General features: G+C 44.5%; 1 protein-coding gene across 6 annotated transcripts in view; it reads left to right on the top strand.

Annotated features, from left to right (window-relative positions):
* OSBP2 (oxysterol binding protein 2) overlaps nucleotides 1-18231 on the top strand; it is a 2072116-nt gene that overhangs the window by 1035152 nt on the left and 1018733 nt on the right. For all 6 annotated transcript variants that reach the window (XM_069619135.1, XM_069619136.1, XM_069619134.1 and 3 more), the window contains one exon: nucleotides 931-1048. In XM_069619135.1, coding sequence (XP_069475236.1) covers nucleotides 931-1048 — 118 coding nt within the window. The remainder of the gene's footprint in view (nucleotides 1-930; nucleotides 1049-18231) is intronic.

Below are 18231 nucleotides of genomic sequence, written 5' to 3'. Positions count from 1 at the left end.
ATTGAATTTGGACTGAGCAGTACTTTTTTCTTTTGACAATTAACGAGCACCCTTAATTTAGTTTGTAGGCTGGGAAATCCCTCTTAGCAATAGGGGCAGATAGACATTATCTTTCTAGTAAAAAATAAAACCCTTGAATCTGACTCCTTGTTCTGGTTCACCGCAGCATATGCAGGTTTAGTAAATGCTTTACCAGAGTGCTTTCCAGCCATCAGCAGGCGGGGATCCCATATGATTTATAAGTTTGGTAGCCTCCATAACCCCCAGGAACTCTTGAGCACACCTTTAGTCCTCTATTAATGGACGCTTTCCTTCCTTCTTTTGATTGTAAATCTTCTGGCTAAAACAGTGAATACTATATGTTCATCTCAAAAATCACTTTCACTCACCCTTTTGTTTCTTTTTCCTTGCTTGTTGTAAATTGCATGTTTTTTTCTCCCTGATTTTCCCCACTCTTCCCCTTTCCGGCTGTCCTTGGCCATGTTTGCTTTTCGCCCCACAGTCTGGTTACCTGTTGGGCGGGGTCACAATTCACCTCTACACGGACATGGCTTGATGCTTTAAAACCACTACGGTGGTGATATGCTCAGTATAACAGATAAATAACATAGCATAAGGTTGAGGAGCTCTGACAACTCAGGACAATGGTAATATAATGACGTTGCCTGGGAAATTCCATGAACATGGGTGTATACAGGTGGCATTTGACACAGAGGTGACGAATTGCTGGTGACGAGGAATATGTCAGTGTCACCACCATGGAGCACCAATGCCTGAAAACCAGTTGTTACTAATGATACATTTTCCTTTAGCAATCTCTACTTCATTGGTTGATGTGTTTGTATCACTGTCTTTAGCTGGCATACCATTGAAGTAAATTACATTTTTGCACAGTAAGTTCAGGGTATGAATGTTGTTTTATTTTTACAGGGGGTGTACATCCGGTCATAAAGGACACAAGCGATGAAGATGATGAGACGGAATATTTTGATGCAATGGAGGACACTCCACCTTTTATCACAGTGACCGCCGACCCCAAACATCACAGGTATGGTAATTTTCATATCGTAATTTTCATATGCTATCATACAACATATGGATGTGTGTGCTCCAGCAGCTTAACTGAATCTGCCAAGCAATGCAATGAGTCAATCTTACAAAAGTGAAATGAGGAAGGGAAATCACAGCTGCACTTAAATAGCTTTTTAAGTGTATGGATAAAGGTAGATTCTAGGAGTAGCGTGATGTGCTATGCTCTGGCCACCCACCTTATACACTTTTTCTGGTGTTTATTTATATGGAATGGAACTTTAATGGCAGAACTCAAGTGTCTCAAGCAGCCCCCGACAAGATGATGCACCCTTGCTTATTGCCAGATTGGACTAACCAGGAAAAGGAGAGTTACCAGCCTGCTGGACAATTCTGTACTCTTGAGTCCCTGAGGAATTGCTGCTTTTAACTTCTCCCTATGATTCAACCAGTAACACACAGTCCTTGCTTCTTGAATGTATGTACCAGGGTGGTAGGGCGTTCTAACTGGTCTATGGCACTTTGATTTCTTACAAAGTACACAAATTGCTGTTTTAAACATGCAAAGTGTCAGCTTCTCTCCTTCTATTAGATTGAACATAATGTGCTGTTTTATGGCAATCAGATATCACTTTGCCATTATATATGCACCAAATTGTATCAGTTCATCATACGTCATACTGTATATAGATAGCTAAAGATAACAAGCTAACTTCAAGCTCTCTCCCCTTTTCCACTCTGTAGAGGAGCAGGTGGAGGCATTTTCACCAGCTCCTGCCCCCTCACCACCGTCATACTGGAACAGCAGGAGAAGGGCTCTATGTGGGACTCCATGTGTTATGACTATACCGCATCGAGTGTATGAGAGATGATATGCACTCAGACAGCTGTACCGAATGTACCCTCACACTGAAAGTGTGAAAGATGCTTTATGGAAGGATGTCAGCATGCACCATTGGACCTCATAGAGCACTGAGTGAAATCTCACATGGGCAAAGTGATTTAAAAAAGAAGATATATGAAGCCATGCTGAAACGATATAAAAATACTTAAGAGTGACGATGTAACTGAAGTGATAAGAGAAACATGTATGAAACGATAACGTGATCATGAACACAAAAGAAGGATAAAGTAACTTGCTGACCAATAAGTTTAAATACGCAGTAACGCTACATAAAAAAGATGCATAGAAGCTTGCTGTAGAGGAAGATATAACGTGGCAAGGACAGCCATTATTGGAAAATGGATGCCGGTTCATGTAAATATTTAATTCAACTACCTCAGGAGCTGATCAGGATTGGAGAGTGAGGAGATGCTGGTAGAATGGCTTTGTGTGCAAAACAAGAGGAGCCTATGTTGGCTTGCAATCAAGTAGGCTATTTTTAAGGAATTGCTGCAAAGCACGAAGGGAGGCAGACGGATGAGTCATGGACATAAGACATATTTCCCTAAGATTTAAATAGAAGAAAACATCTGCAAGAGACAAGTATTGGACAATTAAAAGTGTATTCAGGAGATCCACGTCTACCCCTATCTGGACAATTGGCTTATCCAAGCGAAGTCAAGGGAACTCGCCTTCGAGCACACAGCGAAGACCGTCCGCCTGCTCACAGAACTGGGGTTCTCGATAAACTATGCGAAGTCCCGCTTGGTGCCATCGCAGGACGCTTGGTTTCTGGGAGGAGCCAGACTCAACAAGGTGGCACGCCTGGCTTCACCGTGTGAGGACAGGATAAAAGCCATCCTGGGGAAGTTACAACGGCTGTTGACCATGGAAGTTGCCAGGGTTAGGTCCATTAAGTCCCTGCTCTGCATGATGTCGTTGTGCATCTACCTCGTTCGGCTGTGCAGGCTGCGGATGCGGCCGCTGCAGGAGTTCCTCGACTCTTGTTGGATGCAAGTGGCGGGAAGTGTCGAGGACAAGAAAGCCCTCAACGAGACATTCCATCGAGCGATTCTGTGGTGGGGCGTCCGCACACATCTCGCGGCGGGCACGGCCTTTCAAACCCCAGCTCACCAGGAGATGGTGACAATGGACTCCTCCCGGGAGGGATGGGACGCACATACCGGAAATCTCCACGCAAGAGGCCTTTTGCTCCCAAAGTAGAAGTCGTTGCACATCAACGTCCTGGAGCTCTGAGCCGTGTTTTGGGCCCTCAAGTCATTCCTTCTGTCCCTCAAGGGCAAGGTAGTGCGGGTCTTCACCGACAACACCACCACAATGTTCTGCATTCAGAAGCAAGGGGGAACCAGATACCCAGCTCTCTCCAAGGAAGCGCAGGATTATGGCATTGGGCCATTGCCCAGAGGATGCTTCTGGTACCCTTTCATCTGGCAGGAGTGAAGAGCACTGTCACTGACTCACTCAGCAGGGAGCTGCGGTCTTGCTACGAGTGGGAGCTTTGGCAGAGACAGGTGGACCTACTGTTTCGACGATGGGGCAATCCCCATATCAATCTGTTTGCGATGGCGACGAACACCAAGTGCCGGAGGTTCCACAGCAGGTTTCCCCAGCTGGGGAGCATGGGGGATGCGTTCTCATTGAAGACAGAATAAGTTCCTAATGGAGGAATCAAATGAGATATGGTATAATAAGTTTGGATTAATCTCAGCTATACACTTATGGAGCAATCAGATAATAGTTAGGTAATGTCTTACCCAGTAAGCACAACACATAACAGAGGCAGAGGAGAGCAAAGGTTTTTTTAAGCCTGATACAAGATGGCAAAGATGCCATGAGGCAAGCTCTTCAATGTAGTTTAGATACCGTGGACTCGTCCAGTAGAGCCATGGCTGCCAGCACAGTACTTAGACGTATGTCCTGGTTAAGAAAATCTGTATTTTTCTGTAGGTGTGCAGGCACGTCTGCTAGACATGCCGTTTGACAGTACTTCTCTTTTTGGGGAGAAGGCCGATAGCAGTCTAGAAAAATCTTTAGGGGAGGCAATAAGACAACCTCACCCTACAGGTCAACGATGGAGAGAGTGCTCTTTTTGTTTCCATTCCTCCAGAACTAGGGGAAGAGGTCAGTTTCTACAAAGAGGTCAAGGACGACCCTATCGTGGAAGAGGTAGAGGAGGAAGGACTCCACATTCAGCAGCTGCTGAGTTACCCTCAACTGCAGGTGGAGCAGCAAAATGACTCCTTCAACCACAGATCTGTGGTAGGGGGCAGACTGTCTTACCATGTCCAGTGTTGACTGGCTGATCAGAGCCGTTTCTCAGTGCCCGGGTCATCTCAGGAGCACCTGCCACCTCCTCCATGAGCTGGGCTTCTCCCTGAACTTCAAGAAATCCCATTTGACACCCTCTCAGAAGCTTCAGTTTATTGGAGCAGTCCTGGATTCAACCTCTGGAAAAGCTTTGCTACCTGAGTTAAGGGCTCAGCATCTTTTGCAGATGGTCCAAAAATGTCAGAGTGCCCAACGTCATCCGGCCTACGACTTCCTAAGGTTGCTCGGCCCCATAGCGTCCTGTATTTTTCTGCTGCAAGAAGCCCATCTGAGAATGAGATCCCTTCAGTGGGCTCTCAGATCCCAGTGGTCTCAATTCTCTGTCAGAATGACAGACCTTCTCCTGGTCCCGACAAAGGTCGTCCAGGATCTCCTGTGGTGGGCCAACCGGGAGAATGTGATGAGAGGAGAACATTTTTGGCAACCATGGCTGGAGACGACAGTTGTGTCGGACGCCTCAACTAACAGGGTGGGGAGCGCACATGAGAGGGCTTTCAATAAGCAGACACTGATCTCAGTCAGAGTCCAGACTCCAAATCAACCTTTTGGAGCTGAGGGCAATCAGACTAGCGCTGTTGGCCTTCCTGCCCTCGATACGGGGGAAAAGTGTCCTGATAATGACATACAACACAGTGGCCATGCATTACCTCAACAAGAGAGGGGGCGTAGGATCACTGATCCTGTGCAGAGAGGCAATGCAGCACTGGACATTAAGAGACGGAATAACTCTTTTGACAGTTCATCTACCTGGAGAAAAGAACACAGCGGCAGATGCTCGATCTCCCACGAATGGGAACTAGCTCAGGAAGTCCTTCAAGAGATCTTCGCCCTTTGGGGAACTCCTCAAGTGGATCTGTTTGCGACCATTGTCAACAGTAAGTGCAAGCTATTCTCCAGGGAATTTCCCCAGTGAGGAGCCATAGGGGTGCGTCGTAGTGGAATGGGAATTTCCACTACTGTATGCGTTTCCGCCAGTTCCCGTCATTCCTCACGTAATACAGAGGTTGAAAAAGTTTGGGAAAAACATGATCATTATTGCTCCAGATTGGGCAAGGAGAACATGGTACACGGACCTTCTGGAAATGGCCATCTGCCCTCCAATTCATCTTTCCCAAAGAGAGGACCTACTCTCTCAAGAGGAAGGTCACATTCTTCACCCAGTAATCAGGACTCTCAGTCTTCACGTCTGGTATCTGAAAGGGTGAGATATATACGGATTGGGACCTTCTGGAAGACGTAATGGAAGTGTTGCTTTCGGTGAGAAGACCAGCAACTAAATCCCTGTACCACTGCCGTTAGAATACATTTCGCAGCTGGTGCAGCTAAAAGAAACTAGATCCTTTCTCATGTAAACTTCCCCAGGTTTTAACTTTCCTACTTCACTTTACCCATTCTGGGAAGTGAAGGGCTATTTAGCGGCCCTTTCAGTTTTCAGAAGATCTCCCGATGAGGGATCATATTTCAAAGTACCGATTGTGACTCAATTTCTGAAAGGCTTAACAAATTTGTTCCCACCTGCTCCCTTCATCGTGTCATCATGGGATCTAAATCTTGTACTAAGAGTTCTTATGGGAGCTCACGTTGAACCTTTACATTTGTGCCCTCTAAGGATTTTCACCCTAAAAACTGCCTTTTTGTGGCTATAACATCTGCCCATAGGGTAAGTGAGCTACAGCCTCTACCTTCCAAACAACCTAAAAGTCATCTTTCTTGTCTAAGGTTGTGTCAGAATTTCAAATGGCACAATGTATTGCACTACCTTCTTTTTATCCTCCTCCTCATCCATCTACTTCATTGTTTAGACCCAAAGAGGGTTCTACATTTCTATATCACAAGGATTGCAAATATGTTCCAAGATGATCAGCTTTTTATTGGTTATGCTGGTCATTGGTTAGGATTAGCTATCACAAAACAAACCTTCTCTAGATGGATTGTCATGTGCGCTGGCAAGGATTCACCTGAAGGTCTAAGAGCGCATTCTACTGGAGGAGTGGCTCCTTCATCGGCTCTTGAAAGAAGTGTACCAGTGAGGGACATTTGCAGAGTGGCAACATGGAAGTCCTTGCATACATTTAGTAAATTCTACTGTGTAGATTCTTTTTCAGGAGAGAAAACCAAATTTGGCAAAGCTGTCCTCCACAACATTAACAAATAAAGTACATTCTTAGCACCCTCTGCCAAACTCAAACTGCTTTGGGAGTCTATCAAATATGAGGAATACGTGGGAGGACACAATCCATTTGAAGAACAAGTTACTTACCCCTGGTAACATTCTTTCAAATGGATGTTCCTTCCATGTATACCTCATCGCCCTCCCAGCCATCCCATCTTGCCTAGAATTTCTGTGTCTTACACCTTCTTTTCTCGCACGTCAAGACTATCTCCTCCAGGAACACATCATGCTTCTTAACAAGGGGAAAAAACGAAGAACTGAGGTAACGGTCAGGGCGGGTGCCAATATATATTAGCGTCAATGTCACGAAGGATGCTACGGAGACGGTCAAGGACCAAGATTCGATGATGCTCCACCCTATGAAAAAAAATTCTGCAGCAAGCTGCAAGCAGACTTCAATATATTAAAGATTAGGAATACGTGGGAGGAACATCCAGTCGAAAGAATGTTACCAGGGGAAAGTAACTTTTTCTTCTCACCTTACCACCCTTTTCCCAGCCTGCTGCAAAATAGTTACAATATTTAATACACGTGGGAAAATGCTGCCGACCCCAACATTCCCTCATTTTACAGACTGTATCACTCCTACCCCACCACTCAAAATTCCTTAAGACGGTAACCGCATTGTCAGTCTGTGACCCCCACCAATCTGCATTCTGGTACAAACATTCCACATAAACTGCTCTCATCCATGTCTCCAACTTCCTAGCCATTACTCACCAGCCTCACCTTTTCCTCATTCTGCTTGACCGCTTTGCTGCTTTCAACAATCTTAGCCATCCCTCTGTCGTCCAAATTCAAACTCACTTGGCTTCAAACACGCTGGACTTTGCTGGGTGACCTATTTCTCTGACCTCTCCTTCTCCTTTGCATGCAACTCAACATGCCACCCCCCTCTCAATATATATGCATCACCCAAAACCTGCTCCTCTTCATCCTATACACCTGCTACCTGATTGAACTTATTTTTTCCTTCGGTTTCAACTACCACCTTTTATCTAATGATACTCAGATAATTTGTTATAGGCCGAGCTTAGAGGCGCCAACTCATTGTGGCCGTTTTGCCGAATTTCTTCATGGCATTTTGAGGGGGTTAAGGGTTAGGGTAAATTTGTTTAAGATTGGCAGTTGGGGCATTTGTGGGGGGCATAGGTAGGGGGATTAGGGGCTTGACCCACATGAAAATGCTGGGAAAGAAATGCAGGAAATGGCCACTATGAGCCGGCCCCCTTTGAGCTGTACCAGATCAAATTACGTTTCCATTCATGTTTTATATGAACACATAACCAATGTCCTCCCCGTCATCCACATGCTATACATCTCAAAGACGGAAACCATCTTTCTCCAGCATTGGATCTTTCATAGATTCACATGCTATGACTATTCCCCGTCGTCAGGCTTGGAGTCCCCACTTACTTATATTTTAATACCTTTCCTAAGGAAAAACGTGTGACACCTTGAGTGGACCACCCACATCATTGTGGGTGCTTTTGGTCCCTAACAATAGGACGTTGAGTGTATAGCTCTGCCCCAGCAGCTTCCCCTAATTTCAACCGTCTTCTTAGCTGATAGGAATCCTTGTGTTCTTCTCTTCAGAGAGAATTCTTCTTCACCTTTCCTTTAAATTTTCAACAAAAACAACGAATACTAAGGCGTGCGACAGCCCTTCGATGGCATCGGCAACGAACCGGGAAACTGCAGTGCCTAAGAAATCCTTGTTTAGAGCCTGTGGTACGTGCATCCTAAAAAACGTCTGCGAAGGGGACAGACGTCTAGACTGCATATACTGCCTGTACCCTAATCACTCATCGCAGGACTGCGAGATCTGTCAGGGTTTCTCTCAAAAAACGCTTAAAGACAGTGAAAGATTAAAATCAAGTCTTTACTACCACATAATAGAAATACGCCAGTCATGAGGACAAAGTTACAGATACATTTATTAAAGACAAGCAGCTACTCGGTTCTCAACACCCCACAATGTGTGCAAGCAGACACTGTGAGACGAGAAAGAGCAAACATTTCAATAGTACATACATTTTATACAGTTTGTTCATAGCCCTGGACGTCACTGTCCAACCCCCTTCGTGTAATGTATAGCCTAGGGTTCGTGACCTAACATTGTGACAAATTTATTCTTAAACATCATTATTGTATTATCGTATAGTTTGCTGTTTTCCGTCAGGCAATTTACTGTCTGGGATCGGGGTGAACTCATATGTGGGGCCGGCATATCATGTTTTCTTAGTACAAGGTAACATTCCTTGTCTCATTCGCATATGTTATCTACTGTTGTTCTAAGGCTTAAGGCTAATCAATTCTTAATGCAGAGAAAATAAGGATTTCTGTGGAGGAGCACTTGCAGCTGCTCTCGGCTGCTCATTATCCTACTTTACTGTTTGCACAGGGAAGGCACTGTCGATACAAGATGGCCCTAAATAACTGATTAGCAGAGTTCTTGCTTAGCTTCAAGGCCCTTCAGTGTAGGATAAACAATTCGCCCTTAGCAGCTTCAACATTCCTGTCTATGTCAGCACCATAAAGCAGTTAAAGTAGACTTAAGTTCACACAGTGGTCTCTTGCTGTGTCAAAGCCGAAAACACATAATCCGAGCATGGAAAAGAGAGCTGAAACAATCAAAATGGCAGACAATTCAAAATGGCAACGTAGTCAGCTTATTTCAGGTTCATTCATTGTGATATTACAGTGTGATGCAAATATGCTTAGGCCAATTATTACTATCAGGCAGTGTTTTTGGAAAATATGTTTTAACAAACCCTCCTTTTGGCCTAAGCCAAGAGCATTATCCAAACATAGATCATGAGATGACCATGTGTCGTTATCAGAACACCCTGAATCACTATCTTCTTAAACATGGATTGCCATGAATTCCTTTTATAGTGACATCCTGCATGACCAAAGCATTAGTGACAGTTTTCAGCAGATGTGTATTAGGTTTCAATTTACCAATGGCTTGTGCACAGCTACCCCCTATCATGGACCAAATGGCAGCTAGACACTGTATGCAGCAACAACAGAATAGTATAATGCCAAGAACCACCATTGGAACTGCAAATATCTTCCAGCCCCAAGTTTGTAATAGGTCCCAGAACCATGCGCTAATATTCCAGTTTCCCTCTGGAACATGTATTTCAGTACTCAATGTGTGCAATCTCTTTATTGCTTCGAATATGGTGGGGAAGGAATCGGATACGTAAACGCAACACCCAGATCCCACCAATTTGCATACTCCACCACGCTCAGCCAAAATGATGTCTAGTACCATCCTATTTTGGAGATCCACTAATCTAATAGCCTTTTGTTCGAGCATCATATTGTATAGGATGTCAGTAGTTTAATTGATGGTTTTCTCCTAAGACCCTAGCCAATTTCCTAATATCTTGGGAGTTTATTATTTGCCCCAGAATGGTACAAAGAATTTAGCAATGTCACCTAGAATCTGTAGGAGAGTGTCACCATCCTCATCCTGCCTGGGACGAGTTTTAGACACTTCGGCAGTAGTAGCGATATATACACCCGGCATAAGTATCCCTAAATAACAAGTACCCTTCCAATCCCTTGGCAGCCATGGATTTGCTTTGTTACCACAAACAAAATAAACGGGACTCCCTACATACAGAGGCCTATCCTCACTTGTCAGTACAGCAGTGTTCATGCATCCATCAAATGTGCCCATTGGCTAGGAACCATCCTTTTGTATACAGAATGGGACAGAGTATGGACCATGGTTAATGGTGTAGGAAGGAGGCATGGCAACCTTATTACCCACGGGAGCCATTTTGACAGTGATCATGGATTGGTAAGGTCTCGAGAGTCTATCAGAAGGCCTAGTAGAAGCAACATTTAGTTTGCTCCTATTTGCAAACACAGAACACCCGAGAAGTGCTAAGACTGATCTCTCAAATTCATTAAGATTCGTACCATCAACATTTCCAGTGACACTATCATTCCACCTACCAAAGGATAATGCCCTGAGTGAAGCATAACAAGTAGTAGTTGGAGGGAATGGATGTATGTACCAACCCAACCCCCTCTCCCCATGTTGTGGCAGATGCGAGCAGACCCAGCAGTTTGTTTTGTTCAAAATGGCATGTGTGGCGTTCATAATCATCAAGAGGGTGTTGTTTTGATAACCCCATCTATGTCTGAGGTCTCGAGTGTGAAGAGTATGCGAATGCACATATGGGGGAGGCACAGTGGAGACACTTGCAGTTGGCAATAGAGTATCAATTGGATGCACACTTTCTAGGTACTATAATACAGGTATCAATGTTATTGCAATACAAGCTGTTATTGTGATCAGTATCCATTTGGTCCTATGGGACCATGGCCCTTGATAGACAGCCCATCATCAGAAAAACAGTCAGTTTTATCATTAGTATGAGCGGCACCAAACACGGGCATAGTTTCTCAGTGTCCGTTAAGGAGCTTCACTGTTAGGCTTTTTTAGTTCATCCGTAGGTGGCGCTTCACCAAGTGGCCAATCTTACTTGAAGGTAACTTTGCCGGCCCCTGCCTCTTATTTCATGCAGAAGAGGAATAACAAGGGACTGGCTCAAAGTTGGTTTCTTGTGGGTTTCTTGTGGGTGCAGAATCCTAGCTGCACTTTCCTATTCTATTACAAAATGTAATATCTTGCCCTAAATCTAAATCCTGTTTCGTGGTTGCATATTGTACCTTGAAACTTCAGGTACAGAATGATCAACAAACAGAGCGTTTTCGCTCTCTGAAGAAGATGAAGAAACAAGATTGGTCGATGGTGAAGAAAGCGATGAAGAAGCAGCAATCTCCCCATGCCCCACGGGCTCAGGAAGTGAATTTGTTTCACACTCGGTGTCGATCAAAGCAGGCTCATTCTGAGCGTCAGGATCATCAATTTCCTTATCCCATTTGTCATAGGGCAAAGCGAGAGGAACTCTTTACACATGCGTCCCATGGATTCATTGTTTCTTGCCGCTCACTCGTACAGCTGTTTGTGTAGCCAAAAGGATCTGGTATGGCCCCTTCCAGCGAGGTGCAAGACAGGTGCCTCTCTCACAACTTTTGACCAAGACCCACTGACCAGGTCAGAGTCGGTGACCTGGACCCTCATATTTTACAGGGAGGGCTGTTTACCTGTTGGTGAATCAAACGCAAGTTTTGAGTTAACTGATCACAATAATTGAGACAAAAGCGGATATTCAATGTCTCTCAATCGTTTTGGTCTCGGTACATTCCATACATTGGCTGGTCTCCCCATAACAATCTCATAGGGGGAGATCCCTGTTTTTGACTGTGCGGTCATCCGCATCGATAGTAAAGCTATTGGCAAAGTGTCAGGCCATTTTAGTTTGCTGTGTGCATACACTTTGGCAAGTTTATTCTTCAAAATACTGTTGTGGCTTCCAACCAAACCGGCACTCTATGCATACCTGGCCGAGTGGAAACATTTATCAATCCGTAATCCCGCACATACTTGCAGGATGACAGCAGCGATAAAGTGTGGGCCATTGTTGGACCAAATTACTCTCGGCAAGCCAAACCTAGGAAAATATTCCTTAAGCATGGTCTTTGCCGTGGACATTGCTTTGTCATCTTTTAGTGGGAAAGCCTCAACCCATTTGCTAAAGGCACAAATTACAACTAAGAAATATTTGTAGTTTTGGCAACATTCCATCACAATAAAATCAAAATGAATCACTTCGAATGGCATGGAGGGAGGACCAAAACTGCACATTCGGTGTCGGTGTTCCCTTCCCAATGTTATGTTGTAAACATATCATGCAAATCTGAACCAAGCATTCAGCAGCTTTCTGGATATTCGCATTATGCCAGACGGGGTCTAACTGTTGCCAAATCTTTTTAGTACATATGTGTGTTGGGCCGTGAGCCATAGTGACTATAGCAGTGACATAGGCGTTGGGCAGCATCCATCTATGTTTCTTATTGTCCACCAAACAACCCTCATCGTCTAGATCCGCTGGACCCTCAGCCCACTGTTTGATTTCTTCTGCCTGAATTTCCTTCACACTGCTAATCCCTTCTTCCATCATGCAAGTGTCAGTAACCCATCTCGCTGAATCGAGCACATACATTTTCGAGTGCAGATCAGTAGCAGTCTGTTTGGCTATTCTGTCAGCAAAAGTGTTTCCTTTGCCTACATTGTCCGTCAATTTCTGGTGTGTGGCGCACTTCATTATTGCTAGCTGTCTAGGAAGCGCAAGTGCTGACAGTAACCGGACTACCAGAGTGCCATGTTGAAATTTTGTTCCATGTGATCTCAAGAATCCCCTTTCAGCCCATAGTCGACCAAAATTGTGAACCACCCCAAATGCGTACTGGCTGTCTGTATGTATGTTTACACTAAGCCCTACAGAAATTTCACAAGCGCTAATCAATGCAACAATCTGCGCAGAATTGTGCGGAATTCGTTTGCTCTCTACAACAGTGTTTAACGTGGTGATTGCATAAGCAGCGGTGGATGTACCATCCGGTCGTTTAAAACAGGAGCCATCACAAAATAGCTCCCCTTATGGACTCTTTAAGGGTGTATCAGTTAAATCAATTCTGCCCTTGGTTTCTTGTTCTGTAACATAAAGGCAATCATGTGACATCTAGTTACTGCAGTCTGTCTCTTGTGGAGGAGGCAATAGTTCAGCCGGATTTCATGAACAACATCTCTTAATTTGGATATGCCGTGCAAATAGAATCAGCTCGTACCTTGTTAGTCGAGCTGATTGAGATGTTGAGTCTGCGTTCTGTTTAATAGAATGTCTACGGAATGGGGTACCATAACAGTTATAGAGTGACCTAAAACCATACCCTCACTTTGTTTTACTGATGCAGCGGCAGCAGCTACAGCTCTCAAACATCTTGGCAGAGCGCATGCAACAGGGTCTAACGTGGAGGAAAAATATCCGCACGGCCTATTCTTGCCCTCATGTTCCTATGTCAAGACAGCCAGCGCACATCCGTCTCTCTCACGCACATACAAAACAAGCCCTTCTCGTAATTTGGTGTGCCCAAAACTGCCACTGAACACAGCGTAGCTTTGAGCAAATCAAAAGCGTTCTGGCAATCCATGTCCCATGGTAAAGGCAAAGAAAGGTCCTTCTTTGTCAGTGCCAACATAGGTTTTATCAATAGTGAAAAATGTGGTATCCATTGTCTACAATATGAAGCCATGCCAATTAAAGCCCTGACCTCCTTCTGTGTATTTGGAACAGACATATCAGAGATGCTTTGCATGCGTTCAAGTGTCAACCGTCTGCCCTCCTTGGACAGGAGATAGCCCAGATAGGCGACCTCCTGTCGACAATACTGAAATGTCTTCACTGAAGCCTTATGCCCATGCTCTGCTAAGTGAATGAGTAGCATCACAGTGCCTTCCTTGCAAGCATCTTCAGAATCAGCAGCTATAAGTAGATTGTCTATGTACTGCAGCAACGTGCACGTGGAAGGTAATTCAAGCATATCAAGCTATTCTATTTACGCTCTACTGTAAATACTTGGACTCTCAGTGTACCCTTGTGGCACACGAGTGAACGCGGATGAGCGTCCCCTAGGATGAACGCGAACAAATATCTGCTATCAGCATGCACAGGAATACTAAAGAAAGTGTTTTTAAAATCCACGACACTAAAATGTGTTGCTTTGGCTGGAATCAGAGTCAGAATATTAGTGACATCGGGTACAATAGGGAACTGTGAAGCTACCACCTTATTAATTGCGCGCAAATCAATTATGAAACAGAAAGGAAGTCCATTATCGTCTTTCTTGTGAACAGGTAAAATCGGGCTATTACACACGCTTCCCGCAATTTCTTCAATCACTCCTCGGTGTATCAAATCTGAAACAATAATCTTCAAGGCCTGTTCACCTTCGACCGAAATCTTATACTGTCTGATATGTGGCAATTTAACACCTGCTTTCAAAACAATTTTAACTGGCTCAACCTGCAAAATCCCAACATCATTGTCATTTACTGTACATAAGCATGTGGGAACCTTATTTAATTCAGTAGGCAAAGGCATTGACAAAAATTGTGAAACAGCAGTTTGTTGGGGAGAAATCGTCAAATAATAGTACAATAAATCGCAGCATTTAAGTTCTTCAATAGATTCAATCCCAACAAGTTTTCGCCACAATGTGTTGTCAAGAGAAATGGACAAGAATCGGTGAATGGTCCCAGTGAAATTGGTACTGGCCGAGAGACCGGACTAACTACTGGCGTACCGGAGAACCCTACAGAAATGTTGCTCTGCCCTGACAGTGGAATTTCTGGAACCAGCGGATAATCAATAGAACACTTCTGTGCCCATGTATCTATTAAAAAGACATGCTCCCTATTCCCCACCTTTATTTCAACATAGGCCTTTTTCTGATTGACAGGAATAGGTATCGGTTCCAGACCCTGCTTCGGGCTGTCCTAGCGGAACAGTAGCGTCAGATGTAAAATCTTCAGAGTAATTAGCATTCAAAGGGTTATCAAAAACATTCCCGCTATTCGCATGCTGTTGCTGCCCCCCTTGATTATCTTGCGGTGGTGCCTGTTGGTTCTGTGCAAACTAATTTCTACCAGGCCCCCCTATTCCAGGCCGGCCTCTAGATCGTCTGCGCATGGTGCCAAATGTGCCATTCAATCTCTGCTGAAGGAGCGGGCACTGTGTGCTCGCCAATGACTTTCTTGTCGACAATATGCACATTGGTTTATGTGTACGGGACCCAGTTGTACGCCACCTTGTGGCGTAAATTGGCCTCTAAACTGTGTATTCCCACCTCTCGCTCCTCTTGCTATTTGCTGTAATAACACTCTAGTCTTCAAATCTCCCTTCTTCTTTTCCAACTTCTCTTTCTCCGCATTAACCCTGTTTTCATAAAACTGGGCCATGTGCAACACTTCAGATTGCGATTTCGCTCGCTGTGCACTCTCAGAAGTCATGATCTGTGATTGTTGACAAGTTTGTGCGTGGATTGTTGCCTGAAATACAAACAACCTCTTTCCTGGCTCAGTGCTTGAATCTTGACCACTAAAATACGAAAATACTTTCTCAAATCTGTTAAGATATTCTGTTGCACCCTCTGACTTCCCTTGCATGCAAGCTGTAAGCTAATCCCATATAATTCTCTTTTCAGGTACCAGAGTTTTTAATTTAGTTACTATTTTATTTGGCAACATCAGTATCACCTGGGGTGGCTTCTCGCCAATACATCATGTGCATGCTGATAGCAGATATTTGTTCGCGTTCACCCTAGGGGGACGCTCATTCACGTTCACTTGTGTGCCACAATGGTACACTGAGAGTCCAAGTATTTACAGTAGAGCGTTAAAAGAACAGCTTGATATGCTTGAATTACCTTCCACACGCACGCTGCTGCAATACATAGACGATCTACTTATAGCTGCTGATTCTGAAGATGCATGCAAGGAGGGCACTGTGATGCTACTCATTCACTTAGCAGAGCATGGGTATAAGGCTTTTTTGAAGACATTTCAGTATTGTCGACAGGAGGTCGCCTATCTGGCTATCTCCTGTCGAAGGAGGGCAGACAGTTGACACCTGAACTCATACAAAGCATCTCTGATATGTCTGTTCCTTTCCTCTCCCCATCTGCTCATATCAAGGCATCCCATATATCACCCATCCCATCCTGATCGTCCACTGTCCTGATCGTCCACTGTCCTGATTTGCTTCCATAAGTCAGCGGGGAGGATCACGGGAAACAACAACTCAATATCACCCAGTGTAAAAACAGACAAATGCAAGGCAGATTCTATTTCTTTGTAAAAGCCTGCTGGATTCTTCCTAATGTCTGGAACTGATTGCTTAATGGTTTTTACTTCCCGTCTAGAAAACGGAAAATGGACAAACTGTGAGATATAATGCGCTGCAGTAGTGTCGCAGGTGTTCTTGCACCGGTGTCAGCAGGAATCTCTACTTTTGGAACAAATGTCGGAGGAACCTCCATCATTGGTAATTGGAAAGAAGGCTGATGTGAACGTCTATTAAGCAGTAAAGTCAAATGAAGTGACAAAGAAGTCAACGCAGTATCAGGGGAAAATGCTCTTTTATAAATAACCATTAAATCGGCGGGACAACATACCTTTCTCTTCATACATTCATCCTGCAAATACTGAGCCATCACATGTAACACTTTCCTCTGCATTCCTGGAGTATGCTGACTAAACATGTAATGCACTTCAATGGGAGAAAATGAAACATCCAAAACCCATCTAAGAGCGTCTCTTGTGCAAATGCACATTTCTTCACTCATTGGTTTCAATGGATGAAGAAATTGCTTCTACACATAGGAAGCCTGCCGCCCATCTTTGTCCATTACTTCCTTATGAAAACGATCAAGTTCTCTTTTAAATGCAAATACTTGTGCTACATGCTCACATATTTTTGCAGCAGTGTCCCTTGAGCAGGCAAAAGGAAATTCAAATCCTGCAATCCCTGTGGGACATTTCTGTCTGTCAAATCCCTCCATATCTCAGCTAGATACGCTCCCACCCGCTCTTTCAATACCTTCTGCTCAGCAATACCCCCATGATCGTACACCGCTGCTAAAGTAGCTGATTCATCTCCCCCTTCTATGTATGGTTCAGCCCATGTATGCAAATCTTTCTTTCTGTCTTTAGTTATCGTGCTACGAGTCACTATTCCTGAACCAGCTCCCGCCCCGTCAACCACTACAGGTGGAGCAGAACCACCTGGCAAAGAGAGTACATAAAAATCATGTTCAGTAGGCGGCAGAGGAAATGACACTGCTGGTGCAGACGGAACTATGGGAATGGCAGCTGCTGGCATGGGTGCAAGTGCAGGAGGAGGAACAAGTGCAGGAGGAGGAACTAGAGCAGGGCGAGGCACATAAGGAGGCGGTGCAGTAGGGTCAGTACCTGAACACTCATTCAACAATTTATTAATTAACTCATCTGATGCATACAAATCTTGGGACGGATATATCTTTTGCACATCTAGTTGGAATGCCCTGTCCATACCTCTAATGGATTCTGACTGCTTCTGTTGATCATGCAATAATGCTTTCACAGCATTTGTCATATGTCTGCGTGCATGCTTCTCTCTACTTTTAAGCTGCTGCATAGCTTCCTTCCTCCAGTCTCTAACAGCATCAAATGCTGCAGGGCTAGCCTTTTTCCGCACTAGTACAGATTCCAAATGTTCTAAGGGGGCAACCTCAAAACTGCCAAAATCTGGCCACTGAAGTTCGGTGACATGTCTGGTCTGTCTGTGCCAAATAGAATTGAATACGATAGCTCCCAAGCCGTACTTACAGTACATTTCATAAGCCGGTGTATCTTTGGGTGGAGCCGGCTGGATATGTTCCAAAGATTGTCTTCCACGGTGAAAAAATCTCGCAAAGGAGGATGATCATTTCCCAGGCATTGTTAAATCAATATTCTACCTGGCTACGTTTGTATTTGCAAACACAGCAATTACTACTAAACCTAGCCTAGGGTTTGTGACCTAACGACGTGACAAATTTATTCTTAAACATCATTATTGCATTATCGCATAGTTTGTTGTTTTCCGTCAGACAATTTACTGTTTGGGAGCGGTGTGAACTCGTATGTGTGATGCGAATGTGTTTAGGCCAATTATTACTATCAGGCAGTGTTTATGGATCAGCTTCCTGCTCGTCGTCGAGGGCAACCTCGCCGGTGAAGGATAAACATAAGGACAAGTCGTCCAAGAAAACCTCTTCGTCAACAAACGAAAAAAACACTGCTCATCGTCCGAGTCCCAGTAAGACAGCAAGCCAGTGCACCCCTTGGGTT

The sequence above is a fragment of the Ambystoma mexicanum genome, chromosome 10, assembly GCF_040938575.1.
Source record: "Ambystoma mexicanum isolate Mex_15411 chromosome 10, UKY_AmexF1_1, whole genome shotgun sequence".
NCBI lineage: Eukaryota > Metazoa > Chordata > Amphibia > Caudata > Ambystomatidae > Ambystoma > Ambystoma mexicanum.
This window is presented reverse-complemented; position numbering and strand designations above follow the sequence as displayed.